Source organism: Mustela erminea, chromosome 2, assembly GCF_009829155.1.
Source record: "Mustela erminea isolate mMusErm1 chromosome 2, mMusErm1.Pri, whole genome shotgun sequence".
NCBI classification, from domain to species: domain Eukaryota; kingdom Metazoa; phylum Chordata; class Mammalia; order Carnivora; family Mustelidae; genus Mustela; species Mustela erminea.
In genome coordinates this window covers 154,403,857-154,419,264 of record NC_045615.1, presented here as the reverse complement: position 1 = coordinate 154,419,264, position 15,408 = coordinate 154,403,857, and the positions used below count along the sequence as shown (strand labels likewise).

Genomic DNA, 15,408 nt, shown 5'->3' with positions numbered 1-15,408 from the left:
CTAAACAACACAGTATCCCCCCAGTCAAAGCTGATCTACCTATCAGTGCTGTTCAGTGCCCGGCCTGCCAAGAGGGAAGCCACCTTTGAGCCCTTGGTATGACCACATCCACCAGGAAAACCAGCGTGTGCGATCTCACAAATGCTCACTCTCAACTGCAAAGAAGCAGCCGGTGGTGTGCGGAGTGTCCGTGGAAAAGCACACTTCATCAGATAATGGGAACAATTCGGTTCCCTTCTCATTGCTGCTCTCTTGCTCGGTTCTCTTCGTGAGAAGGACCAGTAGGAAAAGGAGGAAACTGCTGGGACTCAGCGATTTCCTCTGAGAACCTCATGTCCTAGAGTTCTCACAACAACCTTGGGAGGTGGGTTGGGTCATAGCTCCATTATAGAAATGAAAACACAGGATCAAAGAAGTAAGTCTCACTTCCAAAGGCTCATAGATGAAGGTCGAACCCAGATCCGTCCGTACGTCTTTTACCGCACTCTTGGTCGGAGACCGTCTAGCCCGCTACGGGTCTCAGTGGGCACCTGCTGGCTCATGGGGACCTCATTTTCCTAGCCTCGCACCTCTGCCAGAGCTGCTCCAAGGCACACACTGAATTGTAATCTGCAGGTCTCCCGCCACAGAGTGAGGGTGAGCAGAGCTCTGCCTGAAAAGAGGGAGACAACAGGGGGTGCCTTTGTGCTCCTGCTAAAACTCCTGAAGTATCCAAGGTCTGGAGGCCTCAGAGCGCCTTTCCTGGGCTGTATCCCCAGAATCTCTATAGGGGATAGAGGGGGGTCTGAGTTCTGTAGAGTCTAAGAGCTGGCCAGGCAACTGGGGAGGAGGTGGACAGAATGGGGCAGGAGGCTACTTTCCACAGGCGACCAGATCTGGTCTCAGAACCTCTTCATTTAGGCCAATAGTCCTGACTGACCCATACCTAGCTTCAGTGACAAGTAACAATCATTTTCTCATTCCCTTTTTATCCAGAGCACTTCACAGGAATGAGCTAATTCTCACACGGCACCCACATGACTCTTCTTGGGTTTCTTCCTCCTGGAGGCCTTGTTCTGCAAATGCTTTCAATACTGTTCTGAGAAAACTCATCTGACCCGTCCCAGGCCCTCCAAGGCTTCTTAGGCTTCTGTGGCTTCGGGGGCACCCAGGGCTTGGCACTTTCATAGCATTTTTCACACGTGCTGTGGGTTTGGGAATATCTACTTTGCAGTGTTGTTGTGAGATAATATATGTTAAGTAGGTGATTTCGTCCAGAGTGGCCATTTCTATAGCAGAACAAATTGCGATTGTCTGCTGTTCAAACATTCCCACTCTAAGCACTAGGGAAGGGACTGTGTCCCTGTTGCCTAGCCAGGGCCCGGGACATTGGTAGTTACTCAGTAAACTTTCCATGAAAGAATGAACAAATCAAATAAAATGGGCTAAAGAGTAGCATGGAGAGGGAATGCATATGCCTTTCTTAACCATTTGAATATATGTAAATAATGAACATATAATTCCTGATATTTTCCAATGAGAAAAATTCTTTATTTAAAACAGGCTAAGTGTTTTTACTAGATTAAATAAAATGCTCTACAAATGAGAATTTTAAATCCAATATACCAAACCCAGTAATACCAGTCAGGGATTGCTCACCAATCCCTGTTTAATAATGTTTGAATAATATATCTCATAATTCTGCAAATATGTGCCTTTGCCTAGAGAAACATGTTGAAGCAATGTCACATTTCCTGGATATAACAGTGTCATGCTAGTTAGAGAAATTCTGTAATACCAAAGACAGCTGAGAAACAGTGATTTTCCAATGCAGAGACCCTTAGACTTGCTCTAATATCATTAATAGTGTTTCTGAATCATAGAGATGGTCGATACATTTTATTTCAGTAAGAGAGTGAAAGCAAGAAGGGGACCTACACTATTTCTAGCCACTTATATTTATTAATATATGCTTAGCATTTTCAATGCCTTTGCTGCGGAAGGGTAGTGTGTTAGCAGAAAGATATATTATAGGGACAAAGCTGGGGAGCTTGTGCATACAGAAGGAAGCTGATAATCTCCAGGCTCTCAGGGCTCTTGGAAACGCCACACATCGTGCATAACCTGAGGCTGCTGTGCGTTGTTTTCTGGCATCAACGTTTGCTGAGTGTCCGGGCTGGCTGTGGTATCTGTGGGCGTTTCTTCCAGAGGTGTGGTCACATCAGCACCGTAGTTCTCATAAATATCAGCTAATCCAGGGGTCATCAGTGGGTCAGCGTCTGCTGGGGTGACCCTGAGGGGTCCCCCACTCTGCCCAGCTGGGCCTCTTGCCATGTTGGGGTCGTTGCCCTTTGGATGAGCAAGAAGCCCTCCCAGGGCTCCAGGTGCTCCCTCTGGCAGGAGAGCTGGGCTTTCTGGATTGGCTGGGTCGAGCTCCGTCAAAGGGGAGCCTTGGGCACCGCCTTCTCCCTTCTCAGGGCCTTTGGTTCCGGCGACCGGGGAGTCAAATTCCAGAGTAAAGTCTCCACCCATAGCTGGATTGTGGGGCATCCCTCCAAGGTGAGGCCTCATGCCTCCAAATCCTGGGAAGATGGCTCCATAGGCCATGGGGCTTCCTCGGCCTCCCTGGGGAAAAACCATTGACCGAAGACACCATGATCACATATGATGAAGTATACTATGCAATTGCACGTGGTCAGCTTTGCCAAGAAACCACAAATAGCTGTTAGGAAACAAGGAGTTGACTGAGAGTTTGCGTGAGCACACTTCTCACTAAAATGGCTTTGACGTAGAAAGGAGAGGACCTTGGACTTTTCTGGTTGCTCACTTCTGTGAAAGACAGGGGGACACCCTTTGCCATGCCTGGATGAAAGCGGGAGAAGGAGGCATGCGGGGAAGCAGGGCCGAAGCAAGGCTATAGGCAAAAGATAGTTTGAATTTAATGTTAAGAATACAATAAGCAGGCAAAATAGACAACACCATCATAAAACAAAGAAAAATGGATCCGCGGCTGAGTGTGTTGAGGGATGTTTTAGAGAACTAGGTCAACATCATTTCTAAAATAATTGAAGCCTCACACAAGATTTCCTTCTTTCCTTCCTCTCTCTCTCTCTCTCTCTCCCCCTTTCTTTCTTTCTCTTTTTCTTTCTTTCTTCCTTTCTTTCTTTCTTTCAGAACATGTGAAGAAAAAGAAGCTTGATGTCTCCGTAGGGGTGGAAATATTTTCTTCCTATGGACAGTTAGAATTGTGGAACTGACCATATTTCCTTTTTCTGCCTTTGCTGTCAAAAATGCCCAACCCAACCTCTTGGGCTATTTACTGTGACTGTGCAGAATCTGAGAACTTGCATTTTTGTCATCTCTCTTACAATTTTGACTCATTTAAAATTTTATCTTCAATTTTTGGTTATATTTATTGTGTTTTTTTTTCATAAGCTGCAGTAAAATCTTTTGAGCAGACTATAAACTGAGGCAAACTATAAATTAATTAAAATTATAAGATGATAATTAACACTCGCTTGAATTTTTGGCCAGTTGAGTTGGTGGTATGTGGACCCAGTATTCTTTTCTCCTACCTTCCCCTGGATCTCTACTCTCTGTATCTCCCCTCTCATATCATCTCCTTGAGCCCCTAGGCTGGGCTAACTTCCTCTTCCTCCTCCTTCTCTCATAGCCCTGTTGCCCTTTATCCCATCATTTTGACACTATCCGCTCTTATATCTACATTTTCTATTGGTGAGACAGTAAGCTCCCTGAAAACAGAAACCTTATCTAATTTTTGTTGTCTCTGTAGCGTCTTTCTGTGCATCTAGTTCACAGAAGGCCCTCCAGAATGTTGGGATGCAAGTGTTCTGTCACTGATAGCGTGTATCTGTATTTATTAATTTGATAGGACTGTAGTGGATAATGACTCAATTTAGTATGATGCTTGTCTTGATTTGTGCTTAACAGATGTAACTGGTAGAAATCGCTGAGGGAAAATATAAAATTGTGCAAGTCTCTCGGTCTCAAATTTCAAAGAGGTCATATGCATGGATAGTAGAAAAAGAATATGCTCACATGAACTCATTCATGCACTTTGGGTTTTATACTAATCACATTTTAAACTTGGTTGGTTTTCTTTTCTTTTCTTTTCTTTTTCAATCTGAATATAGTTGACACCCAATGTCACGTTGGTTTCATGTGTATAACATTGTGAAGTGTTGTATGGTGACAGATGGGGAACTACACTTGTAGTGAACATGAGATAATATATAAACTTGTTCATTTTCTTCTTCTTTTTGACCTCTTGATTTTGAGGTCTAAAAGACCTCAAAATGCTGTTGCAATGCTGTTGAATTATTGTCTCGAAGGGTTAATAGTCCAAGAGGAAGCGGGAATTCTGTACAAATGATATATCTCTTTTTTTGGTTTGAGCATATGCTATTCAGTGATAATGGCTTTTCAAGAGTGGTTTCTCCCCTGCTCATATTCAAGAAATGGGGCAAATCCCATGTTCTAGAATGGTCATTGCTCAGAAATGATGATATGGGAAACATGGGGAAATCTTTGCATGTTGCATAAGAATCAAGTTCTTGGTTTTGGAGTCAAACCATCTGGAGTCCTGTGCAGTATATTCAGTGACATTCATGGCTAATGCCTCTTGCAGGAAGTCATCTGTGACTGCTCTCCCCAGACCACTATTTTAATAAGAATTTGAAGACATTACTCACCGCCATTTCTTCTGAACTCATGATGCCAAGTCTGGCAGGAGCGTTCTGTTCAAAAAGAAACAGGCATCAATAGCAGATTCCCACTATCCTATTAGCTACTCAAGACAAAGTTAAAAGTCACTTAGCTTTTCCTGAAGACTTAATGTTAATGCTATGCCCAGAAGCAGAGTCAAGTGGAGAGATGAGTCATTATTGAATAAATGTGGCCAATTTGGATAATTCAGATAGAAAATGTACCTTTTCTTTAATGCCACTACAGTGTGCGCGTGTGTGTCTGGCCAGAGTTATTAAAATAGAAAGTATGTCTTCTTGTCATTTCAGTTGCCCATTTAGGCATTCAAAGAATATGGGCTCTTTTGTGTGAGGCCTAGATTTTATAATTTTAGCTCTTAAGATAACATTTAATTTACAATGTTATTTTTTGTAGGATATAGACTTACCAGTTGATTTGCTCCATAGGACATGTAAAATATTCCCGGATAAAGCTAAATATAAATGCAATAATCATTATAAAATGCATTTTCCAAGATAAAATTTTAAGTAAATTGTAGGCAAAGACATATTTTTAAAAAACTTACTGACGATGGTTTATTTTGTGGCATTGGTCCCCGAGATATCAAACGGGCTATTTGGAACACCTTTAAGTGGTAGAAATCAAAATCAGTAATTGATTTTTGCTATAACTTAGGAAAGCCTCCCATTATGGCCATTTCTAAGAGTTACAGGAATAGCATTTTCTGGCGCATTAGCATAATAAATAAGTATTTAATATTTAAGAAAACAAAGGAAAGCATTATACTTCACATTCATGGATAAATGGTGCAATGAAGGTTTTGCACTCTTCTTTCTTGAAGTATAGATATTTCCCCCAAGAAAGTGTCTCACTGAGATCTGTACTTACCGATGGACCCTGCAGATCAGCAAAATCCATTCCTGGTAGCTGCATCACAGATAAACATGAAAATTACTAACCCATAAAAATAGAACTGGATACACTCTTACCTTATTTATGACTATGAGAAAACAATCTAAAATGAATTTCCTGATTTTCATTTTCATTTAGTCTTGGACAGTACACCCAAGAGATAACAATTGGATTTTACTGTCATGTCTCAAGTGCACAGGCCGGGAGACAGGGCTTGTCTACCACGAATTTGCTTTGTTTTGCAGGGTAGAAAGTAATGAGTTTGGGAATCAGAGCATGCCAGGTTGGTTTGAATCCTGGTGCTGCCACTGAATTATTCGGTAATACCGGGAACATTTTGTAACTTGTCAAAGTCTGTCTTCTTTTTAAAAAGGATGATAATATCCATCTTTCTAAGAATGTCATCAGGATGATATGGGAACTGTCAAACACCTGCCACATACTTGTTACATGGTACCTTCCTTTCTTCCCACTGCTCTTGTCTCTACCTTATTACATGATCACCTTCTCGCTACCAGACAGAGAAATAATAATCCCAAATGCTACTTGCTATGCTGTGGGATCAATCACTTCTTTCAGTCCTTGCAACAAAGAAAAACATCCCGATGATAGGAAGAGCGGGCTTCTCTGGGCTGTCCTATTTCCTCTGAAAGCTTTCATCTTTTTGCAGCTAAGGAACGATCTTCTAGGCACGGCATCTTTTAGGATCCATGCCTTGTCTCTGATGACAGAGGACAGGAACGGAAATTTATGTTCTACTCCCAGATATGTCAACTGCTTAAAAGCATATCTGTATTGTCGTACATTATGCCTGGAAGTTCTGATTAGTGAATCAGTTTTCCTTCTCTGAGCTAGTGGGGAACCCTGATTTGACTTCAGAGAAAGGGAATTACCTCGGCCTTTGGTGGCTTGTCTGTGGGCGCCACCTGCTGTTCGAGCATCGGCCCTTCTGCCTGCTGCAAGGGCGGTTGTCCCTGGTAAGCCGGAGGAGGCTGAGGTCCTCCCTTCTGGGCGGTGTCCTGGACGTCAGTCACCAGAGCGGACTGGAGGAAGGGTTTCTGTCCTGGCTGCGGAGGCTGCAGGGATGGCTGCGATGGGAGAGGTGGGGGATGCACAGGCAAAGAATATTCATACTGCAGAGAAATTTGAGAGGCGTGTCAGGAAGGGAGCGCTCTCTGGGCTGTGGTATTTAGAAGTTCTAAAGCAAAGGGCTTGAGAAAAGTTCTGCTTGCAGGAGAGTCTCGGGGAATTGCCTTGGCTCTGTTTATGTAGGAAGCAGCGATTTCTGGGCAGGCAGGCTTGTTTGGGGGGGTCCGTTGGGTCTCCCTTGCTTCCTTTGGGACTACCTGTGCTCAAGAACGTGGAGCGCTATTGGACTTCCCGGTGGAGTCATTTCCTCCTCCGAGTTCCTACAGGCGTGTCTGTCCTGCCACTTTCTCACTGGGTCACAGAGATTTGTTAGTTATCTCTGCCCCCAGTCCACTGAGACACAATAATGTGTGTTTCTTGTCTTTCTGGCCTTGGACTTAACACGGTTCATAACAAATGCCTGGCATAGGATAAATAATATGTATTTTTCTGTTAATGAAAGGAGAATGAGTTATTAAATAAAATGCCAAGTTCCTGCATCATGGAGTCCATTCTGGAAACAAGCAAGAGGAGAAACAGTCACTATTAACATAATTTATGGTCCCGTGAAATGTGGATTAGTGAGTAATGCTGCTTGTCACAGAAGGCCTTCTGGAACCAAAGGTTCTGGTTAAAACAACCGTGTTTATTTGTTCCTTGTTGAAATTAACTGTGGTGAAGGGCTCCCTGTTATTTTTCAATCCTTTGCAAGATCCTCAGAGTGTCCTGGAAGTCTCTCCTTAATCTGGCTCTGCTCTGCCTCTCCAGCTACTGCGTATCTCCAAATGCCCACAGCTATTATTACTTATTCCTCACAATTTGGCACCTTGTCCTACAGTGTCTTGTCTTATCCCCCAGGCGGATGTGAAGCTTCATGGACCTTGGAGCCATTCTTAAACATTTTCACTCTCACTTCCACTCCTCAGTTGGGCGTATGCGTTTCTCAGACACCTAACAACTAACGGTGAACTGAAGGATGTATTTTTGATTGCTCCAGGGTCTGTGGTATTTTACCCAGGGCTTTGGCATCATTTTAAACACGGTTTTGAATAATTATTTGGGGAATCTTGACTAAAAGGAGAGTTGTCCAAGCCATTGTCTGCTTCCACCTTGAAGACGGTTTATCTGTTGTTACTGTTCGTGTTGTTAATGTAAGTCTCTTACTATATTTTGGAGGCCGTATCTTCCTATGTGAAATAAATGTATAAATAGGTCGAAAGTTTGGGCCACTTTATTTAAAATTTTCCCAAGTCCTAAAAACAATGATAGGATTTGATTTATTAATATTTGGATCACTTTCTGTTCATTAGTATTATCTGTCTGTAGCTAGTTTATGACAATTTAGAGAAGACCAAGAGGGGAATATTTTTAAGCTTGAAGCGTCAAGCACATTGATGGGAGTAACCTACCTGCTGAGTTTCATGCTCCCTCGGTCTCATCCATGGGAAGGAAGAATGTGGCGGGAGGAGACCATGCATCCACAAAGAATTAAATGATTTTCCAAAACCAAATCTTGAATACTAAAGGCATGCAGGGGAAAAAACAAAAACAAACACATGCTTTTATTTCAGTATTGGCTTCAACTTGGTTATCATTTTTTGTAAAATCCACGGAAAGTGTAGAGATAGCAAAAGTAAGTGTGACATCAGTGGATTTCATATGGGTGGGTAAATACTCTCTTCCAACAGACTTCCCTTCCATTCTGAGCCAGACTGCTACGTTTCCATAAACTTACTTAAGATTTAGCTTTTTTAAGCCCCCTTATTTTGGACTGTTTAATAAAACTAATGGCACAAAACTTGAGCTTTTTTCTTACTCAAGAAAATTCCATATTGTTTTACCTGCCATCCTATCCCAGGATCTTCTTTTGTTTTAGGTTATTTCAGTTAGTCATTCTTTCTTCCAATATTTAGGATAATGTCTACTCACTAACACATTTTAAGAGTTATGATGCTGTTGTTAATATCACTACCACCACCTCCATTAATTCTTGCAATAAGAGATATTGGAAACGCGGTTTACCTGAGAAAGCATGTTTAGTCCCTGCAAACTTCCCAGCTGTCTCATTGTCTAGCAAGAAAAAAAGTGGGTTAGTGTTTGCCACATATATTTTCTGTATGATACAACTATTTTGTCAACATATGGTATTATTAGCACAAAGTTTGTGGTGGGTCGTTTTGAATAAAATAAAAATAGACACAAAAAATTATTGAGAAGTAGAAATGTTAAATGTGGTTTTGCTATTGTTGTTGTTATGGCCATTAAATTAGTAAGCTTGCTTTTTAAATCACTAATCAAATAAGAGAAAAAGTATCATTTAAGTGGGGCTCTCATTGAAACATTGGAAAATAGCTCATTCAATTGAAATAGAAATTTAACTGCAAGAATACTGTTTCATTGACTCCCCCCCACTTAATTTATTTTGTCTTTTATAAATCCAGGCCCCAAAGAGGAAACAACAAAAAAAGACAAAACAAAACAAACCCTACCTTCTTTCCAAATAAAAAAGGCCTCAAAATAATGAATACAAAAAATCTTGGGGAAAATGGTGACCATCTGGATAGATGACCAAGAATGTTGACAATTCAACGAAAAGTCAATCTCAATTTAATGGGAAGAGATTTAGAGTGCTTTAAGTTGATTTTTAAGCTAGAAAGTGAGAAAAAAAAATAACTCAATGAAATTAGCTTCCTTTCAAAATAAGCTTCTAGCCTATGTAAGTATTGATTCCCCCAGATTGTCATGCTACAAATAAATTCTGCAAGGTCTTACGAAAAATTTGTGATCTCATAAATATTTTTCTACTCAGAACTGTCAATATTTTCTATTGATTTGGTCAAATATTTCTATCATGCTGAGATTTTTCTAAGCACTATTATTAGTTATGAGAACTACGGGAAGGTAGACACAGAGTAGGAAACAGGTACTATAGAACTGTAAAACAAGGTTAGTGTGACCTACAGGAGTTCTTATAAACAACTACATTTTATAAGGTAAATTTTCTTCATGGGAACATTTTCATATAAAATACCATGAGTGATGGAATTAAATATAAACCATGTGTGGCTTCAGGACAATGTTTTAATTAATGTAGTAATTATGTTAATATAGTTATTAAGTAGATATAATATATATTAGGTATTAAATATTAGTATTGTTCTGATTCACACACAGATGACATTCCTAAGATACCTGAGAGTTTAAAATTGTGGTAAAATGATAATATGAGGCTCTAATAATTTTCGTACACTTTTCTGAAATTTCTCTAGAAAAGTCCTGACTTCCAGCTAGGAAAACAGAACCAGCCCATGGTGTTTCTCTTTCTAGGACTATACAATTAAATGTAATACTCTGACAATACATACCTCCAGGCTCAAACTAGCCATGCCTGGTGTCCCAGGTTGCTGAGGAAACACCTAGATGGAAATAAGAACAATTCTGAGATCTCTGTTGAGAACCTTTTTTAAATGCACTCTGGGAATACAAAGCTAGCCCAGTGCATAGAGGTCAGCTGAGGGCTTTTGACTTGAGCCTTTAAGTAGGAGAAAGAGGAATTTAAATCATTTGGGGAATTCACACCATACTTAATAATTTTGTTTCCACATGAACCATCTATCCTTTGTCTGTATCTTAATGCAGCAAAATTTGATTTAGTTGGAGGTTACATTGAAAACAAGAAATAAAATAAAACTACAAAATAGAATACCAAGAGTACTTTGTATTCTAAAAATTTATCCCATGGAAAAACAAAAGGGACAAACTTAAGCTTAAGTTTCTTGCACAATTGGCAAACTTACCTGCTTCTGGTTAATGGAATATGGCTGAGATCATGGTATTCAGCAAAACCAAATGTAAAACATAACTTGCCACCCATTCAAGGGGATTCAACAAATCATCTGTCATCTTTCATGAAAGTTTATTTTATGTAAAAATCTATTGATCTGTGTTTGTATTTTTGGGTTCATATCCAAGATACAATTTTTAAAATAAATTTTAAATAAAATTTAAAAATTCTAGTTATCAAGTGTCATTATACTTAATGTGCTTAATGAGCTCATTTAAAAGTTGTTAAAAGTTGTTAAAAATACAGTTATACCGACACACTTTTTAAAGTGGGAGATATTTTTCTTTCTAAAGCAATCCTTATTAATACACACAAATATTGGTAGAAAAACATGAAGAACGGAGAAGTAAGAATTAGAGTACATTTTGACGGTCTCTGGTTCTTTGGAAATCCTTATTATTGAGAGTCACAAGTTCTTAACTCCTTCCTTCCTTCATTTATACCCCAAATGCTGACAGAGTGTCCACTAAATATATTGGGATTATTTATTTTTTATGAGTAAGAAATTCAGGGATAGATTCTTGAGTATGTTATCTACACTCCACCTTTTGCTTTTTTATACAGATAAAACCTCACCCTCTGGTGCAAATTTCTCCAAAGAATTCAGTTTTAGCAATGGATAATGGGAAAGGAATTATAAATATGTAACAAATACTCCAGGCAGAGAAAAAGATCAGGTGTGTAGACAGGAAGAGTGATGTGTGTGTTTGTGGCAGGGACGTGAGCAGGTTGTTCAGCATTTGAGAGGACTGTGAGAGGAAAGTCTTCCATCCTCTCACTGGCCAGTACACAAATAGGGTACCCTGGACAGATCCAACTATAGGACAAAGTCTACTTTGCTTTCCATTTGCTCCAAGTCAGGATTCAAACAATATTTACATGAATGTAAATGGTCAGAGGATACATTTCCAACAAGGAAGTCAAAGGAAAACACCTAACTTGACAGGCAGTCAGTTGGCAATCCCAAGCAATTGTGTCCCTTGGGAGTACACCTGATTGACACGGGTGTGGACCAGCATAGGTTCCAGAGGTGTCAAAGGAATCAAAGTATTCGACAGATAGTTGATGGCTGAGGCTGACCCCGATGTCAGTATCACAGAAAAGCAAGCTAGGGTGGTGGCTTCAATTTTTCTTTCACTTCAGGTTCACGTTGGGTAATAGAATAGAGCTCTTTTTATTTGTAGAATTGAGATTTTTCATCCTTGTAACCAGTTTTATCCCTTTCCTCCCAGACATTTAACTTTAAGAAACCCAAGGAGCTAAGCTCTTTTCTCAGGGAACTGGAATATTTTAAAGTTCACTGGAGTCCAACTATGAGTTAGTTCCTCAAGAGGGGAGACCACGTCATATTTACCTCCATCCCTCCAGTGCCCAGCACATTGCTGGGTACACGGCAAGTGCTCAATCACTATCAGCCACATGCACATAGAAACTGAAGAAAGTCTTCATGAACACAGAAACACATACTACCGGCAGAGTAGTTCAGGACTTAGAGGACTGCATTCGTAGGAGATCAGATCAAATAAGTGATAGAGTGAACCCGGTGTAGGACTGTAACACACAATTAGCCCCATTGCCGTGGCATGTTTTGACTTAAGAAACTTAAGCTCTCAGTCACACAGTATCTCCCCCATAAGACAAATCTATTGATTAATTACTAGATTCAAATGGATCTCTTTAGCTCTGTTTGGGATCATCATAACTTGGCTAATATTCTTTTAAGAATGAAGAAAACATACTTCGCTTTTGTGGAGGAATTTCTTCTCCATTTCAATTACATAAAGGTAGCAAGTAGTTGACAATGAAAGGGTGCCCTGGCCCTGTGGAGGCTACGGAAGTCCTTTATCTTTGAATGAATGGAGTAAGACTTCAAAATTGCCTTTGGAATAGTATAATATCTTTTTGAATAGAAAAGTTATATATTTGAATTAGTCCTTTTGGATGGTAAGACTGATGTCTGGGCAACTATGACTTTGACTCAGTAGGAAGTCTGCCACTGGATTAATTCAGATGAGCTCATGCATGGACTTCAGGCCATGTCCTTCAGCACTGCCTAGGATCCAACAATGTCCCTCTTAGGGCACAGTCTAAAAAACTCGGACTTACCGGCACAGCCGAACTCATTTCCAGGACGCATAAGATCAGTATCAGGTCCTTCATTTTGAAAAGTGGGATCTGAAATGGAGTTAAGTCGGAGAATTAAATCAGATGCATTTTTATTTCAGAGTGGTTAAAAGACAATATTTCAAATGAACCGCATCTCTGTTCTGCTGCCACAACAGTTTCAAAAAACAAAACAAAAAATACAACTAAATGTTTCTAAACAGCTTGTTTGTATTTGCTAGTTTTTGGAATGAATTGGCAATCAATTAAAAAAAATCTTAGTAATTTTTTTTTTAATGGAGCTGCACTCTAAATGAACCTGAGGAACAACTTCTGTGCTGTGCTCTTTAAATGTTGTATTTCCATTTTGTAAAATGAATTATGATTTTGAAAACCCTTTCCACTATGTGAAATTTTGGTCTATTAAATATCATCCATGTACTTTGTTTCCAGAGTAAATTTTGAAATGCATTCAAAATATAATACAACCAATTATTTTAAAGCAAACTTTTATTTGCAGGTATGTTAGAGCATCTGACTCTAGGCTTCAGTTACCAGATAACCATGCCAAAATCTATCTTTTTGAAAATAAGAATACACTGATTTTTTAAATCGCCTTTGACATCAGTGGGAAATATGTCTCAAAACTGAGCTTTTCTCTTTCTTTTTATTTTTCAGAAGATTTTTTTTTTTATCTATGAAAGAGAGTGTGAGAGAGAGCAGGAGAGAGAGTATAAGCAAGTAGGAACAGAGGGAGAAGCGGGGTCCCCCTCAATGCGGGGGTCCCAGGACCCTGGGATCATGATCTGAGCTGAAGGCAGATGCTTAGCCAACTGCCCTGAATTTTCCTCTTTCTAAAATGAATTATCTCTTTAAGTTTATTCTGTAAGTTGAAAGGCTCTTTACTCTTACACAAACAAATCTGACTAGCCAAGATATTTGCTCATTCTTTTAATACCTTTCTAAATTAGGCCTTCTCACTAATAATAACAAACAATTAAAAAAAAAAAAGTCTATAGATTTGCTTTCCTTAGCTGATAGGGTATAAAAGACATGTCTTTTCTGGAACATACTAATGGTTTACAATAAACTATTATTCAACTTCTGGTGACATATAAAAATCCACTTTATAAAAGCTACCTAGAGATAGAAAAAAAGAATGTATAGGAATCACATGGAAATAATAAAAATCCCATTTTACCTTTAATGCTGACATGCACTGTGTTCTCAGGGCCTGGTGATGCCAACCAAGACAGTTCTAAGAAGATTAAATTTTTTTCTAGACTGTGCCTAGGACTCGCTCTGTATCTCTCATTCAGGGAAGACCAGAAACCTTTATTTAAAGTGCCAATCCACCAATCAAAGTGGAGAGAGACCGGGAAAAAACCAAACTCTGCTCCTGTAATTAGCCCACACCCTTTTATTGCATGCAAGGACATTGGCCCCGTGGAAGCTCATTATTTTTAACTGTAAACCAACCCTTGTATATATTAAGGGAACTCAACTGCACGCAAGACAGTAAAGGAATAATGGACATAAGTTCTGAAGACAATCATTTTGGTGAGCTGAAGGGAATATATACAAAAAATAGGTGTCAAATTAACCATTATCTGTTTGTGCAGGTTTTTATCTGCAGATAAAGCTAGTGACCCTGTGCCTGTTTTCAAGATGTTCACCCTCATATTTGTTGTCGTAGAAGTGTCCTCCCTCCCTTACCCTAACACACACATAGTCTAGAAGGAAACGTAAAATAACGTTCTGAGCTTGAAGGAGAACATGCAAATATTAGACGGATAATGAATACATTGTGATTTTTTCTTCAGATTTTCCTAGACAGTTTTATATCTGAAGAGAATAGAATAGAATTAGCCAGGCTTTTTTTTTTTTCTTTTTGAGATTTTATTTATTTATTTGACAGAGAGAGAGAGAGATATCACAAGGAGGCAGAGAGGCAGGCAGAGAGAGAGGAGGAAGCAGGCTCCCCGATGAGCAGAGAGCCCGATGTGAGGCTCGATCCTAGAACCCTGAGATCATGACCCAAGTCGAAGGCAGAGGCTTAACCCACTGAGCCACGCAGGTGCCCTAGCCGAGCTATTGTAAGAAGTTTTAACTGGACCATCTGAGAGGATCACTTCAGGTAAACCTTTGGTGCATGTTCTTTGCAGGGAGAGGGGTATAAATCAAAACATTCTCCAGGAAACAATCAAGTCAATGGGTACGCATCTCACCTCACTCATCTTCAGACAGACCCACTTTCACACATTCAGTAGGAAGCCAGGTTCGTCATATTTGTGTCACTTAACTGGCTAACATCAACTTGGATGGGTTTTTCTCCATGAGCAGATAAGAATGTCTTGGATGTGGATTGAACTTTAACTTCTTTTGTTATTTCTCTGCCCCTCCTGATCTTTCCAAAGCTGTGATTTTAGATATGGTAGGGATACGAATTTAAGATTCGTTTCTTAAGAAGGGATGAGTCAGTACACTCTTTAGGGAAGTAGGGATGTTGCCAATTACAGGGAACACTGCAGAAGCTGGTATTTTGGGAGAAAGATGTCTTCATACCTATGTGTAGGCCCAACGTCTTCAAATAATGTTATCCAAGAAATTGTCCTTGAAAAACTCCATCTCCTATTTTTTTTTTTTAAGATTTTATTTATTTATTTGTCAGAGAGAGAGAGAGTGAGAGCAAGCACAGGCAGACAGAGTGGAAGGCA

The 15,408-nt window shown here is 39.8% G+C and overlaps 1 protein-coding gene across 1 annotated transcript; it reads right to left on the bottom strand.

Moving 5' to 3' along the window:
* Positions 1-1,550: 1,550 nt before the first annotated feature.
* AMBN (ameloblastin) lies at positions 1,551-12,772 on the bottom strand. The gene is made up of 10 exons (XM_032334509.1): positions 12,695-12,772; positions 10,110-10,160; positions 8,767-8,814; positions 8,154-8,264; positions 6,510-6,749; positions 5,593-5,631; positions 5,270-5,329; positions 5,132-5,176; positions 4,692-4,736; positions 1,551-2,604 (listed from the first exon to the last, which is right to left on the bottom strand). The coding sequence occupies exons 1-10, from the start codon at positions 12,746-12,748 to the stop codon at positions 2,068-2,070; spliced, it is 1,230 nt and encodes a 409-aa protein (XP_032190400.1). The 5' UTR covers positions 12,749-12,772; the 3' UTR covers positions 1,551-2,067.
* Positions 12,773-15,408: the final 2,636 nt, after the last annotated feature.